This window comes from Perna viridis, chromosome 7 (assembly GCF_037379345.1).
Source record: "Perna viridis isolate PV_CMFRI_1.1 ecotype Kerala chromosome 7, ASM3737934v1, whole genome shotgun sequence".
Lineage (NCBI taxonomy): Eukaryota > Metazoa > Mollusca > Bivalvia > Mytilida > Mytilidae > Perna > Perna viridis.
In genome coordinates, this window is record NC_142451.1 from 47,429,226 (window position 1) to 47,442,815 (window position 13,590).

The window sequence follows — 13,590 nt, forward strand, 5'->3', positions numbered from 1 at the left end:
TGAGTGCATTAAATATAACTTCCGTATGAGCTCGACAAATCTTGTTACAAATCTACAGAAGGAAACGGAGTTTTATAAAACATGACACTCAAACGATATAACAATCAAAGTTATCCTTCTGTCCTGACCACGATCTGTATTAATAATTACCTTTCTATAAAGACAACGACTAAAACCCTTTTTAGTGTATTCCATGCGGATCCTGATGTCAAAAAGAATAGACCCGCAGCTTTGCGAAGCTTCTCGAAAAAAGGCGGCTAAATAGTGCTCAGAACTCTAGTCGACAGAGCAACTGGGTTGTGTGCCCCAGGTGATGGAATTGGGTGCCCCTAGCATGTTAAATGCTGGGTTCGTCAGGCATAAAAAAGAGAAAAACCTGACCTCAAACCACAGCGATGCCAAGTGTTAGAGGAAATGCCACGTTCCTCTCACGTTAAAGAACCCTGGAATGGTATACGATAGGAGTAGGAACCTTTGTGCTCCACAACTGGAGGCTTAGTCGACCCTGTTGTCCTTGTGTCCTATACCATTCTTAATTTCGTCATCATTTCGTGTTCATTCTATTATCCGTTTCATGTTCATCGCCCCGATATAGCTGAAAGATTGCTACTTGGGCGTTAAACACCAAGATTCAATCAATCATGTGTGCACTACGTGAAATTAACCTTTTCACAAGAAACATTTACGCGACCATCAATTGGTATCTTTTTTGAATATCAATAGAACAAAGGTACATAATTTTAAAAAATAAATTTTCTTAAATTTCTGTAGAATATGTATAGGATTCAAATAGACTAAATAGATTTATATTTTCCTTGTCTTTGGGTCATCGTTTGCCTATTTTTTATTGAACTGTTTGATTATTCAGAGTGTAATTTTGGTAGTGAGTAGTAAAGCAAACAGAATGATTTATGTCTGCTATATAAATGCGAGTTCAAACCATTCTCGTATTGCTTTTAGATGATATTTCTGATTTTAATTTATAAATAAAATTGGTAACAAAATTAAAACTCTGTTTGAAATAATGACAATAATGTTAAGGGTTTATATACAGGAAACAGATTTTGTTTGTATCGATTTGCATTCAGCAAATGCAAAATGGCTATTAACTTTCTAAACCACTTTACATTTCAAAGAGTCGCATGTTTGAATTATTTAAAAAAAAATTCATTAGAAAGAAAACCACAATTTGGGGGAATATTTGTTCAGTAATATATATAACTAAATAATATTTATTCACATAAAAAACAGTGGAGTTTGAAACAACCGCAACGGTCATGACTTTATACAGGCAATTACAATAGAAATGGTGGGTAAAATCATGTCATAACGCGATAAACTTTCCGATTCACTTCCATTACGATCAACTGCTTCCGGTATATAGTAATGCAAACAGGCAACACAAAACAATTTCCAGTCACTGTTGGTTATAACAGTGATTTTTGTAATCATATGAGACGTGTTTGTAACCTTGGTGCAAAAGTTTGGTACATGATTTAGAAGAGTTGAACAAAATCCTATTGTAATTTCTCTTGGTGGTTTTGAAAAAAAAAACAAAAACAGAAAAGAAAAAATATTCAGTTTTGTTTTTGTTTGCACTCTCTCAACTTCCTTCATTTAATCATTGATCTCGAATCTCTGTTGCATTCACAGTATCAAGAAGATATAGTTTATTATCCAAAGTTTTGATTAAATGCGAACCAGTCAATTGCACTAGCTTACGTATGAAGCGAAAGGTCGGTTTTGATTTTTTAGGTTACTCTGTACTTTTGGCCGCTCTGACAATCAGATAAAAGTACCCTTAATAAATAAACGGAACCGCAACTTAAGAACCAAAAACAGCCGAGCTAATTAATATCTAGTATTATCCTAGCAACATAAATCTATACAAACATGTGCAGTTTTAAATGACAGCATCAAATATCTCTAAATATGTGCCTACTGCATTTTACTGCATGGTTCATTTACGGAACTTAAAAGAGAACTACTTTAAGTTATTTACCTTTAATCGGTATACACATGGAAAAATAAATGTGCAGATATATGTTACTGTGTTTCGCTGAACATTTTAATGTTGCCACATGCGATATGACATATACGTGATACTGATATAATCTAACTGACCAGTGCCGTACACGCTTCTTTATACACAATTTCATAATTCATAAAGGTAAGATTTGAAACTATTCTGTTGATGTTTTTTGAATGTAGGGAGTTGATATGGTACAGTAGATACAGTAATTCTCACTACTTTTCACCTGTTTAAACACAGGTAAATATTACATGATACAGTACAGATAATAATAAGTTATTTAATTTTATTTACAAACAACCATGCTATCGTGAAACCAGTCTTCCATTTAAATGATAAATTGACTGTTAATTACATCATCCATCGGTTAATGGTACCATATTAACGCTCTCAATTCATTGTTCTTATTTCTATTCTTAAACATTTGAAACGATTTCTTTAAACAATAGACTAGTCTGTATTGTTCATTCTGTAAAAATAAAAAAAACACATTATTCTCATAAGGGATAATTATTTTACGATTAAATTAAATTTGCTTGGCAAACATTTTTGTCTCATTTACGATTTCTTACTCAAGTGTTTTTTTTTTCTATCGCATTGTTTCATTATTTACAATAGGAGCGAGTGTCCGGCTATGAAATCCGTACATGACAAAGACGGAATTGATAATAGTCCCAATAGCAGTATTTGTAGCGGTTATCCTTTGTCTATTATCTGTCTTATTTTTCTACTGGATCCAATCAAAATGGGGAGCATGGAGTACCAATGACCCAGACAACAATCAAGGTATCTTTACAGATAATTGATAACAATATAATATCATATATGTCAATTTTTCTTAAAAGAGAATAACTATTTATTGATGTTGCGAACGTATCGTACAAAATTTACACGTAATATCTGTTCATCGGTATATACACAATGATTTTCTCTCTTTTGCCACATAAATAACTATTTAGGTTAAGTTTGTAAGTTATGCCAATAAACGAAAGTTCTGGTAAATCTCTAGGAGGGGATGGCGTCTTAGAGTTTGAAAGTCAAATACTTTGTAGCAGGTGACATAGATTTGTACAATTTTTTTTACATCAAGACAAAACATTTTAAACAAATATGTGAGATCTTAGTACTTTGAATATATGCTGCATGTCATGTCGTGTTTAAACTGAAAAGTATACTGAAATATCATACAATCTACCAACCGCGCATAATAATTCTACAAAAAGATAAAAAAAATCAACCAAAAAATAACTCAGCACAAGGTTAAATTACAACTTCCTTATACAAAAGATTTCATATAATAAAAGAAGAAATTGGAATAAATACATTGCGTGTAAAACAGTGTGTAAAGTTGAATCAGAAACGAATGGTGCTAAGGCGATTTGTGTACCCGAATTTGTATTAAAAATGTAATTCCGTCAAAAATGTAAAGCAAAGCTGTCGAAAGCAAAAGCTAGACAACAAGAAAAAGAAAAATGAACAAAGAAAACCAAACAAAAGACAAAAACGACCACAAAATGTACGGTGTCATACAATGAAATGAACTGGTAAATGTTTTTTATTATAGTGACCGCCTTATGTTATTTGTTTTTATAGTTTGTATTGCTTAACAGGGCATTTGCAACACGTGTTTACGACAGGCGACGACAACCTGCCACCTGAGTTGCCACCAGCATACTCAGATCTATCCATTCGATTGCCACCATCGTACAGTCAAGCTTGTCGTATAATTGGATACCACCGGTCACAGAATCATATAGATGATACCCAGTCGACTAGAGCACAGGAAAGGCAGTCAGCCATGTCCATTGATAATCAGTCTCGCCAATCTATGGAGTCAATAGCAGAAACAAGCCTAAGATCCATAGATAATTATATAAATCTTGATGTAAACAGATAGGCATTTCCTCTAAATCTAGAACTATGGATATTATTTGACTTTCAATCAGTTGTTTACTTCGATGAAACAGGCAAAATGAATACGATATATTAAAAAAACACTAAGAAGATGAAACATCCTTTTGTCAATAGAATCCAGAGTACAGGATATCACCGTAGGAAAAAAGCTTGCAGTGAAGAAAGTATGGAAGAGCAATCAAGGGAACCAAAGTTATAGGGTAGTCAAAAGAATGTAACACAGGGACAAAGACCAGATATGTAAAACAGACATACACAACAAAGAACATAAAATAACTAAAATCATACATACAAAGTAACAAAAGCAAATGAGCAACTCGGACTCCACTAAGAATTGGGAGCATGGACCAGGTGCACCGGTAGGCTAAGCGTCCTCTGCTTTTCTAAAAATACCCGCCGAGTTGCTCATAAAAAGTCAAGTCCGGGGTCGACGAAAGAGGAAAGGAAAAATATGACACGTTGAACAAATCAGTTTTCCTGGCGCAGATGGATACACGGTAACGATCCACGAGTTCTTGATGACGATCATAATACTTCTGTAATGATGACTTCAATCTTGTAGCAACATACCCCTGTTCCATAAAAAGCTTATTTGTTAGAATTCTAGAGCGATACAAAAATTCTGTGTAGTTTCGGCAAGCTCTGGCATAACGTTTGAGTTTTCTTGGAAAGTTTGAAATAAATCTTGAATAGTTTTGATACGTGAATTAGTATCAAGATATTGTATCAAATCTATAATAAACAGCTACAACGCTTAAATTGAAATAAGATAATAAAAATAAAAGTGAGAACAACATTAAAAAGAAATGAAATTATCAAACTGATCAAACGTGAAATCTAGAGAGATCTTGTCTTAACCATGAGACAGAAACTTCATATCAATCATTCCAAATCGATGACAACCATAATTATTTATAGTGCTGATACTAATATAAGTAGAATATGCTAGTACCTCTGTCATTTAAATTTTTTTGCGAAAAAAATACTAACATCTACCGGATCTACATAACTCCACCTAACGTATTTATTAAATTACATCACAACAATGTATTAGTTTGAATTAGGCATATAAACCGAGGCTCATGTGGTAGGCATTTATTATCAACTGAGTACGTTTTGACATTTTCACATTTAGCAGATACTTGTTGAATTATTATTCAAACAGTAATTATGAACTATTTGCTTTGTGTGTCTCGGTGTTTGCACTTTGATACCCTGAAAGTTCATCTTTGAACTTAGTGTCATATAGCCCGCATATGATCGGGTTAGCGATATGGTTAAAAAAAAAACAAAACGAGCAAGAAATGTCCATGTCGCCGCGTCCAACTTTGACACATTAATGAATGAAAAGTCTTCTATCGTATATGAAAGAATTAAGATCGCCAAAGATGGAATATATGACAGCACATATACCAATACAATCACGAACAACATGACTGTGATCCGTTTCTTTATAAATCTATGCCCAGATGTTTGATTTTTGTTTTTCATCTTCACATATATTATGTTAGACATTTCTTCTTTCTCAACCTTATTATCATCGGTGTTTAATTTTTCAGACTTTCTTACTTCGTCGTTTCTCTTTTGTTCTGAGAAAACATTTTCTTCAAGTTTGTTCATTTTGTCGGCATCGTTAGTTTTATTATCGTCTGTTCTGCTGTTATTTGGTTCAATATCTTTTGACGTTGTTTCAAAATTGTTTTGTGAGTGATCGTTCTTCCTTTTGGTCATCTTAATTTCAAATCCAGACAATACAGTATTTAAACGTCTCATTATATGTACAAATAATGCTGTTGTAACAATAACATTACCAAGAGTAATTAGAGTCAATAATCCACAATATATATTAACCATAGAAGAATTAGAAATGGAAAACCTACAAATAAGGGTCCGCACGATGTGATTCATAAATAATTGTTCGGTGTATTGCACTCCTGAAATCAGAAAGATTGGGCAAGAATATATAAAGGTAAATATTATAACGACAAAGAATAAAACAAGCCGTCCAATCAACAATTGCTAACAATAGCAAAAAGTATCTTTCTCCTCTGTCTTAAATACAAAACCAGTATACAAAAATGACGACGGAATTGCCTAGCATACCTACTATGGCACCAATCAAACTTAAGATTGTGCTGCTCATAAGTTTATCGTTAAATCTGCTATTTAGTAACTCTTCGTAATATGACATATTCTCCATCTTGCTATTTATGCAATAAATAATCTTGACCTTCTTAGGTATTCAGTCCTAATGCTGCTGATGAAAAGTTATTCTTTTGATACACGTGTATAGCATAGCACAATTCTCAACATTTGTATGATTGATATTTTTGAATTTAAGCGATATGTATTTCGGTTGTTCAATGTATGTAACTCTTTGTACTATACTGCAGAAATAAAGACTTATATTTATAAAGGTCCATCAATCGTTCTGTAAAACAACAGGAAGCAAAACCAACATAAAAAAACGGTTTTTATAAAGGGCATAATAACAAGTAGTCATACTTCGTATAATAATATCATATAATAAAAATTAAACAATACAAAGATGGAACAAATACCAGTGGTATGACAAAAAACTTCCTTGATTGGGCTCACCTATTAGATATCAGAGGCATAACAATAATTGGTCCTTCAATCCATAGAATTGTAAATTATATTTGAAGAAAATATATGCGCATATATGACCTACTTGGCTAATTATCATATACAATAACCTGACCTCGAAGTATGTCCATATAATAATGTTTAATATGAATGTTCAGTATAAGTGAAATTCGAAATTTTCATCTACATGTAGATATCTGCCTATCTTTGATGAATGAAGAAATTCATACAAGCTTTCTATCATTTCATGCATCTAAATTAAAGGTCATCGTAGATGATATGCTTCATAAATTGACAAATAGACAGTCTAGTTGAAACTTGTATTTTTTATACTAGTATTTTGATATTACTTAGTCAAATCGATTCTTTCGTTGCAAATGAAAGAGCGATTGGTGTTCAGTTAAAGTACAGGTACAAGAGAAACGTTTTATATCCAATACACATGGGTTTTAATCATAAAAAAAGCGTCAAAAAGAAAAGTCCTCGGAATAATTACTTGATAACATTCAATTAAGGACCGACAAAAATTAACATATACAAAATTAAATTCCTAAATACCCTAAAATCCTAAATAATCCTAAATATTTATATATTGCGACAATATTCGTCTGCTAGGATTTTTTACAGCTTATTCGAGAAAGAACGGTTTTATAATATATGTGCAGCTTAGACATTACGAGTTGTATATGATCTGTCTCAACCCTCTGGAACGATTAAAAGACTTAATGTAAAAATAAAGTATGCAGTAGTTGAGGAAAATTAGTTGGTCATTTTTTAAGCTTTTATTTGGTCGAAGGAGTAATCAAAGAAACCAAGATTCTAGAGGAAATCAAAATATGTAATCCAGGGACAAAGACCAGACATGAAAACAGACACACACATACATACTAAGTAACAAAAGCAAATATGAGCAACTCGGACTCCACTAAAAACTGGGAGCATGGACCAGGAGCACCGGAAGGGTAAGCGTCCTCTGCTTTTCTAGTAACACCCGCCGAGTTGCTCATAAAAAGTCAAGTCCAGGGTAAACGAAAGAGGAAAGGAAAACTATGACACGTTAAACAAAGCCGTTCTGGTAGTTTAGATGGATACGCCGAAACAATCCACGAGTTCATGATGACGATCATAAAACTTCTGTAGTGATGTCTTCAATCTTTTAACAACATAACCATGTTTCAAAAGCCTATTTGTAAGACGTCTAGCTCGGTACAACAAGTCTGCGTAGTTACGGCGAGCTCTGTCATAACGAATGAGATGTGATATGAAATCTCAATACCATATTAAGGAAGATAACTCTGTAACGCTGAAATACAAAAGAGGCTATTAGATTTTCGATGTAAATTTTCTCCTAAGTACAGACAGATCGGAATGAACTACTATACTTTTTATTATGCAGACCCATAAAATAACATAATATCAAAAATAAAAAATGAAGCCTTTTTGGGGTGTATCACATATTACAGAATTTGAATTATTCCTACAAAGACTGCTTCATAATTCGTGTTTTGGTTCACCTTTAGGGAAGTATAATGCGTCTAGTGTAGCGGAGATTAAAGCCTCTAAACTGCCAAGACTCCTCCGATGCCTCCTGATGGCAATACATATCAATTTGGATCCAGCATGTTGGGCAGAATTGCAGGGAATATCGGAGAAACAAGGGTGCTAGAGCTACTGTTAAGACCCAATACCGTGTGGACATGACTAGCACTCATAGGTTGTGGCCATGCCTAGCACTCATAGGTTGTGGACATGCCTAGCACTCATAGGTTGTGGACATGCCTAGCACTCATAGGTTGTGGATTGAAAAGCCGGCCAGATGATGGTTGTTACCTTTGGCAGGTAACTGACCTAGGAGAAAGAAAAAAACTGAAGAGAGGGGTTTCATAAACTGTGAATTGCAACCATTCTATAGGAAGTAAACTTTGAAGACAAATCCTTGGTCCACCTGGTTGAAGATTAAGCCAGGGGTAATCTCTCCTCATAAAACTGTATTGATTACGTAAACAAGGACAAGTAATAATTCATCTATTCTCGAGACATCAGGATACTAACAGAATCATACATGTGTTAATGTTGTTAGCGAAATCCAACAGCTCGCTAGCAGCACGAAGAGTATACTGAATACGAGAACTAAACTAATAAGCTTCGCGAATGTCCGTATCATATATGAGACAGAAAAGCAGGCTCAAATTTTAAAAGAGATAATGAAGGTCAATCTACGCATGTTAGTAATTAGTGAGTGCAGGAGAAAATATATCGAAAAAAATACAAATACAGGCAAGACAATTATATTCTCTGAGAGAATAGATGGACAACATCATGAATATGAAGCAATCATTTCATGTGAATCAGCTGCTAAGTCACTGGTAGACCGAAAATCCAGTGAATGAAATGATAATTAGAGCAAGCCTCAACTCCAAACCAGTGAACACTTCAATCTCCAACAAATGACATAGAATATGATGTTAAAGATTATTTCAATGAGGCAGCTTGACTAGGAAAGATTTCTAAGTTTAATATGACCATCATTATAGGCGAATTAAATACAAAAGTGGGAAACAACAGCTTAAGTTATGAATGAGTAATCATAGATGTGACAGAATGAAAACATCAACTGTATGGTCCGAAGGGAACATCATGAAATGCCAAAGACAGGTATCTAACCAACTATTATAACTAGAGAGGTTGCACATCATTATCAATACCAAGTTAGATCTACAGTAAGATAATTGTTTATAGGATTAAATCAGCAGTTGACAGCAAATTAAAAGAAGGAGTACTTCAGAAAAGGAAAGAGCAGCAGTTGCCAGGTCTTTATACTCAGAAACATAGAGTAGGAGAGGCAATTAACTATTAATGTCATAGATTTTGAGAAGTTTTGACAGAGAGAAAGCGTATGGAAGATCTTAAGACACTATGGAAACCATTTAATATAGTCGAACTTCACTCGCTCGAACTCGGATGGCTCGAACACCCGGGATTTCTCGAACACAATTCAAAGTACCAAATTTTCTCCTATATAATCAATATAAACTTGGACTTCTCGAACTTGGATTTCTCGAACTTGGATTTCTCGAACACTCGAACTGACTAGTCGGTCCGTTCGGTAATAAATCTTAGAGAATAACCCTCACTAACTCGAACTCGTCAGCAATTTCGTCAGCTTAGCTTTAGGTAATAAAAGGTGTGAAAAACTAAAACCCTAACATTAATCAGTGTCATTTTAATTAATTACAGGTAACATTTAAGCCATCACTAATTAGGTAGTTTTGATCTTTAACATAACTGATTGAAGTTCGAGAATGTTCCGAAGTCGATATGATAAAAGCATGAAAGAAAATCGGATGAAAACAAATTATTGACCAAGGAACTCGAACTATGAACGTTTTTAAAAGCGAACACAGCATTTTTAATGTCCACAAATCAACATAATCTCCCGAAAGCGAATGAAAAAGATCCACGAACTAACACAAATTCGTATGAAGTAGTTAATTTCTAACGATAAAGTCAAACTCGGACCAGCACCGAAAAAAATCCGGAATTATACGAACTTCAATTTCTCGAACTCCCGATAACTCAAACGCATTTCAATGGTCCCTTGGAGTTCGAGCTACCGAGGTTTGACTGTATCAGAGGTTAACTTTCTACGATGATTTTTAAATGCACAGTAGGCAAAGCATCAGAAATAAACCTTCTTTGTGAAATCTAGAGACACCCAAGGTTGTCTAATTTAGCCCTTTTTTTTACTACAAATGTAAACTTGTGGGAACCTTTCAAGCCAATATAACAATAGCATAAATGTGATGAATTTATTTGACAAAAATCCAAGACGGGAAAGGAGTCATGGTCATCGTCACTATACGTCATCTAACTTGCATGATGTCTCCATAGATGGTATCCTTCCTTTCATACAAAAACCTCTTGGACTTCATCACATTAGAACCAAACTTTATTCTATACCTCTCACTCTACTACACCCCCTCTACAAAACAAGTCTTGACACTCCTGTTTCTGACCCCACCTCATCATTATACAGACTTGTTGCCATCATTTTGGATATTGGTTTCCACAGACTCTTTAAACCAGTGAAAAGTCAAGATGAAGAAAAACGATCATTTCTTCCACTACCGTTTGTCAACAAAGGTATAGATGCAATTAATTTGGCTAACATCCTCCATCACAAAAACGTTACCAACAAAATTCCCCCATATTTCAAAGATAAATCCATACCAATTATTTCATATTCCTATACTTCACCCATTGCATCCAAAATTTTCAATTATAAAAGGCTATTGCAGACCTCCAGATCGAGGATTTCAAGGCTAAACCACCTGACTGTTCTCTCCATTCAAATATGGTCCTTCTTGTCACGTCATTACGGAAGATTTAACCATTATCAAAAACGAATCTCTGCGTAATATCCTTTCTAAAGGTCCCAAGTATCGTGAACCACGCTCCATGAATTGGAATTATAACTTTAATGTTCTTATGGATGTCGTCGAGGACTATGCAAGAAAATGGATAAAACGAGAACAAGATGACATTGATTCTCTGTCATAGTGTTTAAAGGCCGTGAGGTCTTTACTTTGAAACGAATGAAAGTATTAAGTAGATCAATGAGTGCCAAGGCTAAACCCCGATGTAGCAAAAACATTGTCTACTATACATGACAAATATGTTGTCGTACCAGCAGACAAAGTCCAAAACAACATTGCTTTTATCTGCAAAACGTTCTACATCCAATGTTTATAATCAGAGGTAAACGTAGAACATAATAGCAGTGATAAGACCTATACTGCTACCACACTCTCCAAAGAAGAGATTGTGGAAAACCATAAATCTGTGCTATCCACTTTTGGTCTCTTTACCAAGGACGATGATTGTGATTTACCGTATATGTACTGGATTCCTAAATTCCTAAGAATCCATACAAACAAGGTTTCATAGCTGGATCTGCAAAATGTACCACCAAACCTCTTTCAAAACTTTTAACTTCTATACTCACAACTGTCAAAGAGGGTCTGCAGTCTTACCACAACACTTGTTACTCCCGTAGTGGTATTAATTCAATGTGGATCCTGAAAAATTCGAAAGATCTTTTGGAGACAATCAGTTCAAGACTATTATCTGAATATAATAGCATTAAAACCTATGATTTTTCAACACTGAATACTTCTATTACCCATACGCAGTTAAAATCCCGACTTAAAAACATTATACATCGTTGTTTTTTTTTCAAAAAAGATGGTACACCTAGATACAAATATATAGTTCTTGGTAGCGATTCCTCATACTTTGTAAGAAATAATTCCAAATCATCTTCCAAGTATACAGAGGAAGATGTTTACAAAATGCTGGAATTTTTAATCGACAACATATTTGTCCAGTGTGGTGGACGTGTTTTTCAACAAGCGGTCGGCATTCCAATGGGAACAAATTGTGTTCCTTTACTTGCTGACTTATTCCTTCATTCTTATAAGGCTGACTTTATAGCTGATCTGATCAGAAAGAAAAAATATCGTTTGGCTAGATCCTGTAATCTCAGTTTCCGCTATATAGATGACGTATTATCTTTAAACAATCCTAAATTCGGGGATTTGATACATCGCATACCCAAAAGAACTTGAGATAAAGGATAGTACAGACACTGTGAAGTCAGCCTCATATTTTGACCTACACTTAGAAATCGATGGTAAAAGAAAACTATTGACCAAACTTTACGACAAACGTGATGACTTTTCATTCAGAATTGTCAACTTTCCTTTCATCTGTGGCAACATCCCTTCAACACCTGCGTATGGAGTGTTCATATCACAACTCATACGTTATGCCAGAGCTTGCCGAAACTACGCAGACTTTTTGTATGGCGCTAGAACTCTAACAAATAGGCTTCTGGAACAGGGTTATGTTGCTACAAGATTAAAGTTTTATGGTCGTCATCATGAACTCGTGGATCGTTATGGTGTATCCATCTGCACCATGAAAACTGATTTATTCAACGGGTCATGGTTTTCCTTTCCTCGTTTGTCTACCCGGACTTGACTTTTTATGAGAAACTCGGCGGGTGTTTCTAGAAAAGCAGAGAACGCTTACCCTACCGGTGCACCTGGTCCATGCTCCCAGTTTTTAGTGGAGTCCGAGTTGCTTATTTGCTTTTGTTACTTTGTATGTATGATTTTAGTTACTTTATGTTCTTTGTTGTGTATGTCTGTTTTCCATGTCTGGTCTTTGTCCCTGGATTACATTCTTTTGATTACCGCTATAACCTTGGTTCCCTTGATTACTCTTTGATAATGCGATCAACCCTTCAACACAGGCAGCATGTGGACATTTTTTCTTTAAATCTGAAAGATCGTTCCTACACAGATGTTCTTGCATTACTATCCATCTTGAAACAAAATGCAGGACAAGACATGTAGCACAATGAAAGCAAGATCAGGATGAACATCAACATGTAGAAAACTGTTAAATCACTGAATATGAAATATAGAAAAGGAATACAGTTAGGTAGTTAAAGCCTGAAAAATACAAGATCTTTCGCATATCTTGAAAGCATTGTATCAAAAGTTGTGGTGCAGAAGAAGACATCAGGGCAGGATTGGGGAAAGTGAGAGCTCCAGAGCGTCTGGGATTCCCACAGCATAGATAGGGAAACCAAGATCAAAATATACAACAGATGCGTCCTATCAGTAATGTTGAATGGAGCCGACTTTTGAAGGATGATCGAGAGACATTAGCAAACTATCAAGTTGTCATAACTGAAGCCTTAGAAAGATCTTGAGGATATTCTGGCCTGCAAAATAACAATTAACCATTTGTACGAAAGCATTAATTCCTCAGACATGCGCACCATACATAAGAAATATCGCTGGCGATTGATTGGACATGTTCTGAGGAAACCAACAACCACAGTGTCTCTCAGGTTGACATCAGAAGGTAAACGAAATCAATATCGCCCCAAGACCAAATGGAGCCGAACCGCTGATGCGGAAGTAAAAGATATGGGAAAGGCATGGAGTGAGCTATTTAAGAAATCA

At 34.9% G+C, this 13,590-nt stretch overlaps 1 protein-coding gene and 1 pseudogene across 1 annotated transcript; one reads left to right on the top strand and one right to left on the bottom strand.

Moving 5' to 3' along the window:
- Positions 1 to 1,992: 1,992 nt before the first annotated feature.
- LOC148613029 (uncharacterized) lies at positions 1,993 to 3,974 on the top strand. The gene is made up of 3 exons (XM_088595006.1): positions 1,993 to 2,170; positions 2,651 to 2,818; positions 3,643 to 3,974. Exons 2-3 carry the CDS (start codon positions 2,680 to 2,682, stop codon positions 3,927 to 3,929), a joined length of 426 nt encoding a protein of 141 aa, XP_088451132.1. The 5' UTR covers positions 1,993 to 2,170; positions 2,651 to 2,679; the 3' UTR covers positions 3,930 to 3,974.
- Positions 3,975 to 5,042: 1,068 nt separating this feature from the next.
- Positions 5,043 to 6,146, bottom strand: LOC148613030 (uncharacterized; annotated as a pseudogene).
- Positions 6,147 to 13,590: the final 7,444 nt, after the last annotated feature.